At 38.3% G+C, this 15,562-nt stretch overlaps 1 protein-coding gene across 2 annotated transcripts in view; it reads left to right on the top strand.

Annotated features, from left to right (window-relative positions):
* RAPGEF4 (Rap guanine nucleotide exchange factor 4) overlaps positions 1-15,562 on the top strand; it is a 152,741-nt gene that overhangs the window by 71,669 nt on the left and 65,510 nt on the right. For both annotated transcript variants that reach the window (XM_085066444.1, XM_085066443.1), the window contains exon 6: positions 1,018-1,082. In XM_085066444.1, the coding sequence (XP_084922570.1) occupies positions 1,018-1,082 (65 nt within the window). The remainder of the gene's footprint in view (positions 1-1,017; positions 1,083-15,562) is intronic.

Here is a 15,562-nt window from a genome sequence, read left to right as displayed (position 1 = left end):
AAGACAGGGTGAAATGGAAATTCTCTGGGTTTGGGTGTTGGAATTTAAAAAATAAATGCAATTTGGTATTACAACTGTGATAATACTGCACGCAGTAGAAAACACTTTGGAACTTGCCTGACTGCCCTTTCCATCTGTATACAAGTGTACACAGAGCTGTACAAAAATCTGCACTATGACCCAGATCTGTTAACTAAAACATACTGGATGATGTCATGATAGCATTTAACTAGTTGTGTTACATGAATTCCAAGGAACATGGCCATGAGTCTGGCTAGGAAAATAAAGCAATGTGTCTCAATTTTTTTAGTTAGGATGGGCTACACAGCTTGCTGCAAACTGTAGGTTAGGTCTTGAGCTAAGGTCTTGAGCTTGCAGTAAACACGCTGCTCTCTAACCTTTGTTGCATAGCTAAATAAGTTTGGGGATGTCTCTGCCTCAAGGGAGCCTGCTGAGCTGTGGGATGGTGCTGTAGAGATGAATCCAAGGGCACCCTTTGGAACTCATCACTTATGTAAATCGAAGTACTTTTATTTACTTGCCAGGGATTATCTAAATGTCAAGCAGGACAATATCTGATGGCTAGCAGTTGCATGTGCAAATTTTGTCCCATATGATATGTGTTAAATATGTTTTATTTGCAGGACAACAGCATAAGATAGCATAGCATTGAGTGCAAACTCAGTGTCACATTTGACTGTCAGGTACTGAGACACAGATAATGTTAAAGGAAAAAGTATAAATGACTCCTGTATACATGCTTCAGATACTAAGTTTTGAAAAAGTACTGTGCTTAGCAAGCTGTTTAAAATATTGACATGTGTTAGCTTTTTGTCTTTTTGTGTTCACAAGAAGAAAATTTTTTTCTGAATAAGTGCTTTGGTCTTTAAAAATCACAGACTAGTGTGTCTGTTATCAAAGTGTTGAGCCCTCCAATTCCCTATTCTACTGATAAACAGCTTTGCTGTCACTTAAAGAATGTACAGTATGTATTTATTTTCTGTATTCTTTTTCTAGGAATGCCAGATAAAGACAGTATGTCAAGCAGTGCTCTTTGCCAAGTTTCTAAAAATTGTAATAAGGTAAATCACACACAGTTTTGCCCTTTTTTTTCTGGAGGGGGAGGAGTTTGGTTATGCAAAATGCAAAAGTGGCAGAATTAAATTGAAAATAACTGAGTGCAAATGCAAAGGATGTGGTTGATGCATTTGAGTACAGTATAGAAATTATAAGAATGCCTTAGGCATTGTATCTTTTAACTGAAGAAAACAGGTGGCTCAGGATTATTACAAAGCGTACTGCTGCCGAAGTTTGTGTTACAATCTGGTTTTCTGATCTTTGTTGGAAGAGGGCTAAGGGTAAGGAAGCAAAGCAGCACTATGACAAGACCAGTGGATAACCAGTGGATCATAAAATTCATTATTAAATCCTGTTTTAAGGCTTAACTGAGTCTGAACTGCTGCACAGGCATTGTTCTGGCCCTTTGCTCAGGGGGAATTTTCTCCCATGTTCAGAGAGCAGCTTTACATCCCAGTTCCCTTTGTAAAATAGTTGTGTGCCTTCCAACTCACCAGATGAGGACCCACATGAAAGAACTCATGAATATTTCTATGCCAGTTTTAGTAGTGGGATATAGTGTATATATAGAATAGTAGTGGGAAGAAATAGTGTCAGGTGTTGCTGTAAAGGTTTATAACTTCTAGAATTTCTGTATGCCAGGAGTAGAAAAGTTACAGTAATAAACACATACTTGGATGCCTTCTTTCTGGACACTGAAGTTTCATTGGATGCATTTGTGTGATGTCTTTGAAAGGTTAAAGGTATTTTTGTTGCACAAAAAGCATCTCTTGACAGCAGATAAAGACAAGGAATATTTTACTGTGTTTCCTTAATGCAAAAATAACTACTTCCACCTCTCCCTGTCTGTCTGTCCTGCTTCCTCAAGGGTACTGACCTTTCTTAATTGTCACATTCAGGTTTTATTTAATGTATACATGTAACAGTATGCAGTTCCTTTTCCTAGAGTCTTATTCACTAATGCTATACTTCCGGACACAGCCTTATCCTGTAGGAGTGTAAACATTTTTCCATGTACTAAGTAATTATTCTTAGATACTTAGATAGCACCTTGGATTCTGTAAGTATTTTACCTAACAGTTACGAATTACGTCTGTCTAAGTGCTTCTTTAGATTGTTGGCATTTCAGTGGTAGACGTGGAGTTAAGTCAGGTCAGGGGTCTTGCTTGATTTCTCGAAGAAAGCACCAGGTGCAGAATTCAGACTAAAAGATGTTTTTGTGTTTTCTGAAGCAGATAGAAGTAATGGGTAAAGGTAAAAAGATAAAAACATCTGTTTCCCCTAGAAGGTGATATCCCCCCACTAACGGGAAGTGATGCTCAGCTAAGGGTGGTAAACACTCTCAGGTACAAAGTATTTTAGAAATTGAGCCAAATTTAATGATCAATACCTTTGCCAATAGTTGGGCTTTTCTGGCACAACAGGACTCTTTCTGCACAAAATAATTTCTTGGGTAGAAGACAGAACTTGGCTAGGGCAGGCTTAAACTGCTCAGTGACTTTTACAAGAACAAATTCCTGTGCAAACCATGTTATCTTCCTTTCCAAGATGTGTATAAAACAGACATCCTTCTCCCTCCCACATTGTACACATTTCTCTGGAGAGGAATGGAGTGAGTAAATATGTGACAAATGCTTGTCACCTTGTTTCATCCTGGAGGAGCTCAGATAGTCCCATGGCAAATGTGATAGAAGAAGCTACACAGCATAGAAATGTTCCATGAATTCTGAATTCTGTTAATGTGAGCACAGCTCTCTTTAATTATGTTCAGTGAAAGGTAAATGCAACAGAGATAAATACACAGGTATTTTGTTTACTGCATGCAAACTTCATTTCTGCAGTTTTAAACTGTAAAATTGTTACAGTGCTTACATAAAATGTCAGTTGCCCTTCATGCCTTGCAGGCTGGTTTGAAGGGAGTTACTGGAGTTACTGGAATTGCAGGGCCAAATTCCCAGATTCGTTGCCAGCTTTTTGAAACAAAAAATATCAGGATACCAGAAAACTGCTCTGTTTCTAGAATTTACATGTTTTGCTTATTTTTAGGGTGATGCATGACTCCCAAAATGGCTAGTGCAGCAGGGAAGGGCATTCATCCAGGGAAAGGGAAATGTTTCCAGGACTTCTTTAGATGGCCAGAATGATACCGGTGAGGCAGGCAGCAAATACAGCTCAGACTACTCAGTAATATCCAAAAAAAGACTGAGTGAGGAACCTTCACTGAGTGAGATCCAGAGAAAGTTCCTCAAAGTCTTTCATATGGTAAGAAAACATTACACTCTTAGAAAGAGATAACATCTTCAGTAGTTCTGATCATGATGCATTTATTTCAAGGTATATGTGTGTTGTTTTAATTTTCCAGGGAAGTTAATAATGGTAAATAATTAGCTTCAAATGAAATTTAATATATTCCACTCTGAAAATATGAAATGCATGTTTTTCTTTCTTAGCCTGTGGTGAGTCTTTTACAAGTACTGTAATACATGATTTTCCATAATTGCTAATTATTTGAGTTTCATCTTCATAGCTTAACTTTCTTCTCCTGTCACATCTATTAGTTTTTGATGAGTAACATAAGATTTTTCTTTTAATACATGCCTTGGAATTTTCTCACCATATGGGGATGTTTGGTTTTTCTAGTTCATTAAAATCTACAAAAAAATATTTCTATTAGGGGAAGGCAACAAAGCGATTCTTTTTACCAAACGCGAATTCATTTGCATTTGGAGTTACATTATTGCACATCATTTAATGCAATATAGCAGTTAAATTGAGCATAAAATACTGAGAGAGAGTATACTACTGTCCTCAGTTATATTTTGGGGAATGGAAACAAAGTCTATTTAATGCTGTCTTACATAAGGGATAATGACAGAGCGTCGGTCTTTTTAACTAGGACAGACCAGTATCTGTACACTGCCCTCTCTCACTCTAGTTTTTGAAAATTCCCGTGGAGTAGAGTTGCATATGTGAGATGAATGTAGCCCTAAAGCCAAAATTACAAAATCAATAATAATTTCAAATACATTTTTGGAAAAGATACAGAAGAGTACTTAGAACGCAGGGGAGGTCAGGTTCCAGCGTGCAGACAGAATAGGTAGTGGTCCTAGTTCCATACATTACCAGCAGAGCTGGCAGCAGGGTTGCATGATGCTTCCCACTGCAGGACACTGTTCTTACAATTTGGCCACTTTTTCACTGTTTACGCTGAATTCGCCATGCTGAGAGTATGCTGCTGGCTGATTTTTAAATTGAAATGGATCAAACCTGTCTGACATTGAGCTGGGGGAAAATACATAGAAGATACTAAATAGCTTTTCCCAGTTTCACGCTAGGATTCTTGTGCTTTGGACTAGAATCTTCACTTTTGGGGCTTGTTCATGCAGTATGGAGTACCATTTGCAAACCCCTAAAAAATAACCATATTGTTAAACATGGAAAAATGTCAGTCCAAACTGGCTCACCAGAGGCTTGGTGCAGTTTGACTGCCAACTTGTGTGCACAGGCTGTGGGCATTTTATGTGCAGAATTTCCACACTGTTTGTCTTTGCTCCTGGGCTGCTTGGGCATTCTGGTGTCAGTGCTTAACCATGTGGGATTTCTCTCAAGGGCTTCTTTTAGTTGCTAGAGGAACAGTTTGACTGTTATAAAAGCCAGACACTGAAAGCCAGAGTTGTCTCCCCTGTTCTTTTACACCCTTTACTGGCACCCAAGTAGGAACTGAGTTCAGAAATAGCCCATCTACTCTGGAAACATGAGATATAAGATCGTTTGAAAGAAGAGGGTACTGGAGGAGTGAGTTGTAGAGACCAAGGAATGAATGTGGGTAGGAACAGGGGATAGCCCGACTGAGAGCACGAATCTCCACCCTCCTACAGACTGTGGTGCTGAATGCTATTTTCTGCCATCAGCAAGTGTCTTAAACTCCTGTGCAAACTGTGGATGTCTGAAAGCATGGAAATGATACAGGGAAGAAGAGGAATTTATGATTTGTAAGTTATTTATTCAAGTAGTAGCTAGTAAAAAAATTCTAACTCTGCTAAGGATCCAAGCTGAAGTTTTATATTCTTTTCTGTAATGGAATCTTCATATTGCAGTTTGCTGAAAGAACCCCCTCAACCTCAAGAAGCCACACAAAATTCTGCTTGAAGGGAAGGCTAAAAAATTAAGTGCTCAAAAGCAGAGTATTTCAAGAATGTGGGCTGACTAAACAGTGTTAATGAAGTCCTCTTATCTGTTTTGTGGTACAGACTTGGATTACCTGCTCACATTTATTTTTGCTGTGACACATTTCATTAAAACAATGTGTCACCTCAAAAACCGTGCTACCTTTCTTTTTATACAACTTCGCCTCGGTGACTGTTTAAAACATACATAAATTTGTGCCTTCTTCATTGAGAGCATGCGGCCTGAAAGGGGGAAAGTGTGTCTTTTCTCCTTTGTGCTGAGGAAACCGTACTGAGCACAGAAGATACAAACAGATTAAGCTGTGCAAATTCATACAGTAATCCTTGCTATTGGGTGAAGAACTTGTATTTTTTTCCAAAATCTCTCACGCTGTATTTCTGTTATGTTCCCTGTATTGTCTTCAGGGTTTTATTGTGATAAAGAGTTGCAGGGGCTCCCCCTTGTGCATGAAGTAATATTTGAAAAACACATGGATTGAGTTTGTGACGCTTACGGGTTGAAACATCCCCTTTATGTCTTTCACATAATGTCTCCAAATCCTCTAGACTGGAAGCTTATCAAAAGTGATTTATTTCAAGATACTTTATATACCAAAGCTCCTATAGAATGTGCTCCAGTACTTCTGTGAACATCGCCTTTTCGTCTGTCTTTTTTCCTGGTTAATTCTATGTGGTAAAAGATAGATTGCTTTTCTCTACTGAATTTTCAATAAAACTTAGATAGCCTGTTGATTTTTTATATCTAAATAATTAGGGTGATTGTGAAAGTATAATTTTCGTTTTTATCAACTCTAAATGCATTTAATGCAATTATATTGTAAAGATCTTTCAGTGGACAGAGAAGGGCATAATCAAGAGTTAATCCTCAAAATATTGCAATTTCAGCATGGCCAGGCAAATGAGTATTCACTTATTTCAGTTTTCAAGCACTGAAGTATGTCTCTGGGCATTTGAAGGTATACTGTTTGTAAAGATGATACTGCAATTCACAAGGTGCAGCCTTGAAAACCCGCACAAGACACCAGTAACAATCACGTTCATTCACCATATTAGCTACTCTAGCAATAAACACAATAATTTTACTTCTGATTTCCCTATATTTCAATTTACTTTTCCTGGATGACCAAAAGGAAAGCTTATCTTTTAACATATTCAGTGTATTGTCAAATGTGGAATTTGACAGAGCATTAGCAGAATTCTAAGGGAGATGTTTCACATGCTCATGAAATTGTGAGCAAAAAAAAAAAAGGGAGAGAGAGGGAGAGACCAGAAAAGCAGACAATGTTCTATCATAGTGCAATGACAAGGTGTTCTTTTGAAAGTTGTAGCATCTCCAATGTACACATGAAAACTGTGCTAAAGGATAACTTATTTTCTGTGTGGATGGTTTGTATAGCTGCCCAGTGATACCTGTGCATTAGTTTCTGTTCTCTCTTGGTCTCTTCACCAGGCAGTTCTCCTATACAATATTTGCATAGGGTTAGAAAATAATTCCCTTTTGTTTCCTGTATTTGAAGTAATTGCATGAAAGAACTACATGCAAATATTTCTAAATAACATCCTTGTGCAGTCCTAGCTGTATCCATTACTTTTAGGGACTGCTCAGATGTTTTGGCACCAGTTTCACATATATGAAAGTAATTTGCTTAGAGATCTGTTCAAGTTCTTAATTTATTCTAAGTGAAAGTGCTCAGGTTTCAGTCATTATCACAGGCTAACAATTTGGCTAGTGCAGAGGCTCTGCATATAGTGTCTGGCAGTGAGTCACATGATAACAGCTTATGGCAGGGGAAATAACAAAGACAGGAGTGTGACATGAGTAGGAGTCTGTGAAAAATACTTTTTTCATGTGTTAGTAAGAAACTTCATCATGAAAAATGTGAAGGTCTTTATATGTCAGCAGAGCTCTTTAATGTAAACAAAATTGTTAGTAAGTCTGCTGACTTACATAAGTAGACTTTGCATAAACTAAATTGTTGCAGAACCACCAGGGAAGGTTGGTTATCTCCAGTTTCAGCCATGGAGATGATAAACAGCTGCAGAGTTCCCTTCTGCCTGTGAATAGCAATATCTAAAATGAAAGCTTGCAACACCCCATCTTCTGTTAAACAAATCAGCTCCCTGATAACCTGTGAAATTACCTATGATCCATTATTTCATTGTGTACCCTGAATTCTGGAGGTCCTAATGGTGATTTTTACTGGAAACAGTTTCTTCTGCTGTATCTAATCATATGACTGAGCAGACCAATACAGAACTAGCCAGAGTAGCCCCAGTATGAAACCTGCAGGTCTGGGGAGTCATTCTCATTTGATGTAGTACTATAAAGGAATGAGTAGGTTTGCACTGTGGAGAAAAACCACAGAATTCTTGGTTCAGGTTCCTGTGTATTTGCCTGTGTATATGTCAGGATAACTTAAGTCTCATCAGTGCATATTTGATTCATTTCAAGGATTCCTGAAGCCCTTTAATGAATTTGGATGAAAAAAATATGTCTTTCTGTCTACACTGAGGAGTTTTCTTTATGGTGATTCTAAGGGCAGCTCTAAGAATAAATAGAGCTGACTGTGATGATAGAATGGTAGGAGATGGAGGCAAGACTTCTCTTAGTGGGTGAATTAAACTTTTTGCAAACAAGGGTAAAATTTTGCAAGATACAGGACCTAAAGGAATACTCTATTTTGAATTTTATCCTTGTTTTCTAAGAGCAGTATCAACAGAGTACTAAATATATGTAGGTGTATTTCAGTTTCAAAATATAAACAAGCTGTCATATTTATCTCTTGGAAGATGAATAATGAGAAAAACAGTGACTAGTGTTCAATAAAACAGCATAGTTGAGTTGTCAGCATCTAAAGAGGAAACATTCCTTTCCTGTCACAGCTGTAAAGCATTGCAGAAGCAGCTACCGCCATTGACTCAGGAACGGAACACTGAGCTTAGAAAGGTGTGTCTGCATTTGTATCCTGCTTTAAGAGCTGCAATGACTTTCTGACCCAGTGAAACTACCTGCAACATCCAAGTCAGGGTAGTGTGGGTTTTATCATGAGTGAGGAGTAAAAAGATGAAAAATGAGAGGTATGGGAAATAGAGAGACTGCCTCTGTTACCAACAGAACAATCCATATACTCAAGTCAGTACTAGAGCTAACCTGTATGATTTTTTAGTTTCATTACTTTTACATCTGAATATTAATGTATATGATCTCAACAGTATTTGTTTGAATGAAAAGTCTCCTTAAACTGTTATCATTGTTATTTTGATGCTCTCCACTTCTCTTGCCTTTTAATTTTTTTTTTCTTATTTTTATTCAGACTTTAATGCAATTTGTGTGCATTCTAAAGCCTTGCAATTCTTGTTTGTTTTGTAGGGATGGAGTAGGGATGTAGGGATGGAGTTCTCTGCTACAAAGAGCTTGCAGTCAGAGAAAAAATAGGGGGACTGTCATACAGAAAGATGCTGGTTTACTTAGAGCATCATAAGGCATGAGATTCATGGTTGTTGATATGTTTCTGATGAGTTTTCTTACAGGAACTTATTGTGATCAGTCCTTGGTGTGATAATCCTAAGAGACACTGGATGTGGGAGGAAGAAGTTCAGAAATCAATAGAAAAATGCAAAACCAACTGATACATATTTCTTTGTTAAAATTGTAATTTGGAGGGGATCTAACTTCCGCTGCTGATCTCTTTCAGTGTAGCAGCATAATCGAGTACTAATCCCTCTGACTAACCTCACAAAACGCTTGTGGAGGTGCTTGGGGTAGCACAGAGAAGGCAGTTTGGCTAAAGAAATGTTTTTCCTTTCAGACTCCTCTTATCTAGCTGAATGAGTGTTGCTATCGTAGTTTACATAAATAACCTCAATAATGGAAAAAAATAGCAAAAATTCCTAGAAAATACTAACATTTGTGAAGCACTCAGTATTGTGAATTAGATGTGGGACCATCTTTCCACAGGAGCATCACTCTCAGTTTCACTTGTCTGAGGACACAACCCACTACCTTTTCTGCCGGTGCTGGCAAGGGCAGTCTGATAATATATATTGTGGAGTTACATTTGATGACTCTTGCTTCTTGGCTGTATTTTCTCTGAGATTCTGTCCAAACCCCTAAAAAACATGCACACATGCTCCATTTATCTCTTGCAGTTGAGAGGCAGGAAGAGTGGGTAATTATGCTGAGAAAAAAGATAGTCCCTTTCAAGGTTCATATCTTCAGACAAGTCAAGCGTATACAAGTAACATGTTTGGCACTTATATTTGAAACAGCAAAAAGAATTTTTTGAATCTTGTAATTATTTTCTCAAGTTTGGCAGAACAATTGGATCAGTGATCTTAAAATCAGATTTTTCCTCGTCACTCATATTGTCTCTCACCGAGCATTTTGACTGCCTGTCCTGCAATGCATGCTGGAAATTGGTATTCCACAAAGTCAATTGTAGTTCTGAGTCAGTAAGAAGTAATCAATGTGTCTGATCTGATCATTTAGCAGCATGCTTTTTGCATGTGTATGGATGACAAAAATTTGAGAGGTTAATAAATAGTGGGAAAAAGCTGTCCGGTGATTTTGTTCTTTTTCTTGCATTAGCTGGCCAAGAGCAGAAGCCTGTTGTGCTGGCTGTACACAAATAGCACAAGTGTCCAGTTTGTGGAGCTCATTGAGAGCCACTCCGACTCAGAATTGCAGAGGCAAAAATGTCAGATCTCTATGGCAGAGCTGAAAATGTAATTGGGACTGTTAGCGCCAGTGATGGTTAAGGAGAAAGTGCTGTTGAGGTATTTATGATTTATGACTTCCATTATTTATTCTTTTTGTGAATTTCCTCCTGAAAGAAGGCTTGGCAAAAGATTGTGAAGGTGTTTGATCTTTTTGTGCCTTATCATCAGTGGTGCAGCTGTCTTAAAATTAAAGATAGCAGTTAGTGAGGAAATACAAATACATGTAGCTGAGTGGAATAGGGGAGAAATTAAAAGAATACATAATATAGGTTTCAAAATAATAAAAACCCAGCTTATTTCCAATGCAGGTTATTACACTGCTTTTAATTAGGATTATTCAGACACACTTTTTTTCATTTTAGGAAATGAAAATATATGTATAAACAATCTATACAGTAACCTTAAATATGAATGGGATGGAGAAAAAGCCAGTAGCTTAACAGAAGAATTATGATTATGTCTTTGTAAACCTCCAGTACTGCTTTGTCCATCCTCCCTCTTTATGGTAGCTGACTTCCAATTTATGAATCTGAGGAGCCGGAAGAAACACTTCCTCTTCCCTCATGCCATTCTTTCCTTGGAGCCTTTTGAAGAATGACTTAGGTATTTACTTTTCTCCCGAATGTATTTTCTGACCCAGCCCACCTTGGAGCCTCCTGAGCAGTGACACCAGAAGCAGAGGTAGGAGAGAGAGGGTGGCTGTGCAATAGGAAGATGGTGAGAGCATCAGCTCCCAGAGCAAAGCACATTTGGGCCTGGAAAGAACCACGGCACTGTGGCTGCCCTTCCACAGCAGCTTCCAGTCACCTGCACCAGGGTTGTAGGGCTTTTCCTCTTCTGTGTATTCTCTTCTGTGTCCCTTCTGTCAATATCCAGATGCACATGCCTTCTCTTCTTTAAGAGTGATGCTTCAGCTTGCCTGGTGATAAGGGAGCAGAACTGTCAGAAACACATAAACCGTTTTCAGGGCTCAGCTGTCTTCAGTTTTGGATGAAAAGTACCTTCCTGGCTGGGGCCAGCACAAGCAACAGGATAGGGCCTGGGTGTGGGATTCAGGGAGGCCATGGACCACAGTGGTCCTGTTTGAGACTGCTGTGATCTGTCTGCAGCTGTAAACATCTGACCATCAGCACAGAGCACTGCTGGGTCTGACAGCAATGGACTGACACTCTCTTCTGCCCCAGAGCTGGCATTTCTGCCTACGTCAGCTGCACAAGGAAGCAGAGGGAGAACTGGCAGGCGATTGCTTTGTCAAGGCAGCTTGTACCTTTCTTGTACTTCACTGCTAAATTACAAATCTCTATGATTTCAGTCTCCTATGATTAAATACAGATTTGTATTATGTATTCCTATTACTTCTGTAATACATACACAGATCCAGGTAACTATTTGTTCCCCTCACCCTACCTCCTCTTGTTGTCTTAATTGTGTTCAGAGCTAGTCTAGATTAGGGATTTTCAGTTTGTAATCTGCAGTCTGCTATTCCAAATGATACTGAGAAACAAATCTGAGAAATGCCTCTTGTCACTGGCTGAACAAGGTTCCTTACTGACAAAACTGTAGGGGTCCACAAGATAAAGGAGCCTGACAAACCTCTCCCCCCTTTCCCTTTTGTTTCCCCTCAGTTCAGTCCACATTCTGCTGTCACAGTTAGCTGCTGTGAATTCCAGGGCCATGTTGGAAAAACTTGTGTTGACAAAGCTGTAATGGTAAGGTTTCTGGCATTCTTGTACTGTAAATATATAGCCACTGCCACAGCAGTCCTGGGCCTGTGTAATAGAACGGCTCTCCTGTCTGCCTGGTATGCTGATCCAAATGGGGAGAGGAGAACCAGGGGACTGTCTTGCTAGAACTCCTGAATGCTACTTCATTTACTTCAGTTTCTTGAAATGCTGTCTTCTGTGATTTGTATGGCTTTTCTGCTATGTGCTTTGGAGTAGAGAACCTGGATTATTGCCTGGAAAGGGATCTTGTGGCACTGGACAATCTGCAATAATATTCGCCTTCAGTATAACCCGAAGTTCCTTGGGAGGATGTTTCTTCCTTTCCCCAGGACAGTCTCCTATCCAACTATCATGGAAAAGCTGAAGATTCCTACATTACAGAAATTCAATTTTTTTTTAAACAAGTTAGCTGGGAATACTCTATGAACATTCATATCTGCAGGCAAACTGATTTAGATTACAGTAAGTAAATTTCTCTGTAGCAGCAAACATTTTCACACCGTGATTTGCTTCACATGGTGCAGCAGTCGTTACCCTTTATACAACCCACTAATGTTGCCTGGAATAAAACCATAAAACTTTCCCAACAGTATTAAGAGTAATAATACAAAAAGCAACTCTTTAATGAGAGCTTTCAGTTGCACAAATATAGCTCTGCGCAAGATAAAGGATTTCTACAATTTTCATAACATTAATTAATTAGTATATCTAGCAGGTAGATCCAATAACAGACCACTTGTGCCAGCAACCCACCCTCGGGTCTGCCCCTTGGCATTGTTCCAGGGGCTTCTTTGCCCCATTTCTTGTTATTTCTTCTAAATTCTAGTGCAAAATAGAGTGTCCTTATTAGAATTCCTCTTCTTGAGAATAAGACTAAACAGAATTTCAGGAATGTGTTAGGAAGGGTTACCTGATTGTACTAAATGTGACAGAAAGGGCAGGGGAAGTACTAAAAGCTATATAACTGTATAATAAGTCTACAAAGCTATGAGTATATAAAAATATATAAAAATCAAAAGTCTTCAGGTATCACTAAGAGTCACTAGAGAGTCAATTAAACCAAGTAAGATTTTGAGGTTATGTTTGAAAAGGTGGTGAATGGTTGACAGATGGCAGGGACAGAATTTCAGCTGGACAAAACAATACTTCTAGCGGTCATGTGAAAATTAATGCCAACATTTAACAGCAATAGTAAAAAGGGGATAAATTAAAAAATACATACAATAGGTGCTTTTCCACTTCACAAGAACAGGGCTGGTTCTGTGATATCCCTAAAAGCCAGACATCACAGAATTTACACAGCTTGGGCTACATACTGAGAGAGGTAAAAAGAGGTCATCTCTTTTAGAAACATACTGTGGTGAATTGGATGTAAAGAGATGTGGTTAGGTAGGGAAAATGTCAGGTAGAGTAATTTTGCCTCTCCATACCCATCTTGGGTTAATTATTGCAGTGTTCTGTGTGCATTTATGGAGCCAGTTTTTTTCTCAAGTTGCAATAAAAATCCATTTAGCAACAGAAGTATCTGAGAGTATACTTAGAAATGTCTGTCCCTCACTATTTATCAGTGAAGATAAGCTAAATTCAAAATAAGAAAAAATATGAACAGACCTGGTTTAAATAGTAACAAGTTAGGCAGCAGCAAGCTCTGTAGAAAGTTAGGAGAGAAGCAAATTTGGAAATATGGAATTTTACTATTTTCCAATTAAAATAATATTTTGTTGTAATTGACAGGAATTGAAAGGATTATTCTTTTACTATTTAATTGGAAAATATGCACTGTTCTCAGAGATGCACATTAACTCAATGTTTGTATTCTATTTACTGATTATTCCCAATGCATTAGGGAATTAATGTGAAAAACAGGGCATATTGATCTGTCTTGTTCAGATCAATAATTTGATTCCAAATGACTTGGCATGTTTTTAATCAATACAATTACTGTATCTTAAGAACACTAAAATAACTGATTAACTTATACAGCAGTTATGGTTTCATTTCATGCTAGTTAAGTGTGTGAGACCAGATTGGATTTTACCATAAAAGAAAAAGAAAAGCCCTCATTCTACACAGCCTGAGAAACTTGCATGAGACAGGACTAGTAGCATGGTTCAGCACATCAACACCCTCCACTTTGACAAGCTTTTTGTAGACATCAAGGGAAGGAGAAGTTTTAAGGAAGATGAGAAGGTTGTTTTGTGCATATTTGACAAAAGCAGAATGCATGTCTTTTCCAGTGACACACAAATATCTAAATTAACCAAGTGCTTGAGGGTTTTTTTAATGTTTGTGACAGAAGACTTAAAACCATTGAAGTAGAGAAGTACTCTGCTGAAAGAAGAATGTTTGTGCTTTTTGTAAAATGTGCTCTGGTCTAGCCATCAGTTTGGGATTTCTTTCCTCTGTTTATTTTCACATACTACAGAAACACCATGTAGTTTTGTAGAAAATATATTCCACACAGATGGAAAACATCAGTATAGATCATTTAAAATTTCCTTTTGAGAAGCAGGACACCAGAAGGTGTTGCACTGGATATTGTTAGATTATTCCTTCTCAGTTTCATTTTTAGCAAAAATTGATTTCTGGAAAGGATAACAGGAAGAAGAAAGAGGACTGGATTGGAAAGCTGGACTCTGACGCTCTTGTGCTGCACTCCTTCAATGTTTCTTCATTTTATGTACTTTCACACAATGCACTGTCCTGGACTTGGGCAATAAGGAATGTGAAATCACCAGAATCAGCATAAAACAGGTTTAAATTAACTTCTCTTGCCCACTAGAGGCTTTACCTTGTTGCTGACAGCCCCAAGGGAATTCAGGCGGTAACCTTCAATGTCCTCTAGCCCTGTCTCAGTTTGATTTTTCCTTGCTGTGTTAAAAATCCTCATAAAATTCCCAGCATGAATTTGCAGACACTAGACTTCCAAGATTTCAGTTGCAGCATTCAGTAGTGTTTTCAGTTGTTTATTCTCGTTTGTTTATTCTCATTGTCCACTCACAGTTTGTTGAAATTGTGCATGGACACTGTTGTCCCTGTTTTACTGTGGAGAGGCTGAAATACTCAGAAGTGAAATGACAAGTGAGGATCACACAGGAGACAGTGGTTCTCTTGCCTCACTTGTGTAGTGTTTTGACAACACTGAAGTCAAGAATTTTACCACTAATTTTAATAGGTTCACATTTTCACACCATAATTCACATTCCATCCAGATTCTGGCACTCTTTTGTTTGACATGAAACCACTTAGTCTAAAATTTCATAGCCTTATCCTCAGAAGCTAGTTCTAGCACCTGGATGTAATTGAGACCTAGGAGAGCCCATCCAGTCCTGTTTTCTAGACAGAATACGTTCTGGGAGTCTTGGAGGTAGGAGATGCTTGCCAAAGTTAAAAAGGTATGTGGAAATAAGTAAATTAAATCCTCCAGAAGCTCATTAATTGTTAATATCCTTTCAGCTTGCCTTTTGACTAGGTGCTGTCATGAGCCACATGCCTTAAAAACTGGTAACCTTGCTGCCTAATATTTATTGTACTTTTTAAATCTTTGTCATTATAGCTTGTTTCTAAAGAAGTGAGTAATTTCAGGTAAACATACTTTCAAACCATGGATACTAAGAAACCAGTAGTTTGCATGAGAGACAAAAAACCATTTTATTCTTTCGTAGGTTAAAGAAATGCAGGAGCAGAGAAACCCTGACACTGCTGGCTTGAGATTCATTATGATAACTGTAGTCACACCTCTGTAAGAATATTGGGAATGCTCACAGCAGAGTTAGCATTTTCTGACATTTTATTCAATGCAGACAGTGTAGTTATAGCAGCTGTTTCATTGTAGCAGGGAAGTAGAAAAATGAC

This window comes from Lichenostomus cassidix, chromosome 7 (genome assembly GCF_008360975.1).
Source record: "Lichenostomus cassidix isolate B80296 chromosome 7, HeHo_3.0, whole genome shotgun sequence".
NCBI classification, from domain to species: domain Eukaryota; kingdom Metazoa; phylum Chordata; class Aves; order Passeriformes; family Meliphagidae; genus Lichenostomus; species Lichenostomus cassidix.
This window is presented reverse-complemented; position numbering and strand designations above follow the sequence as displayed.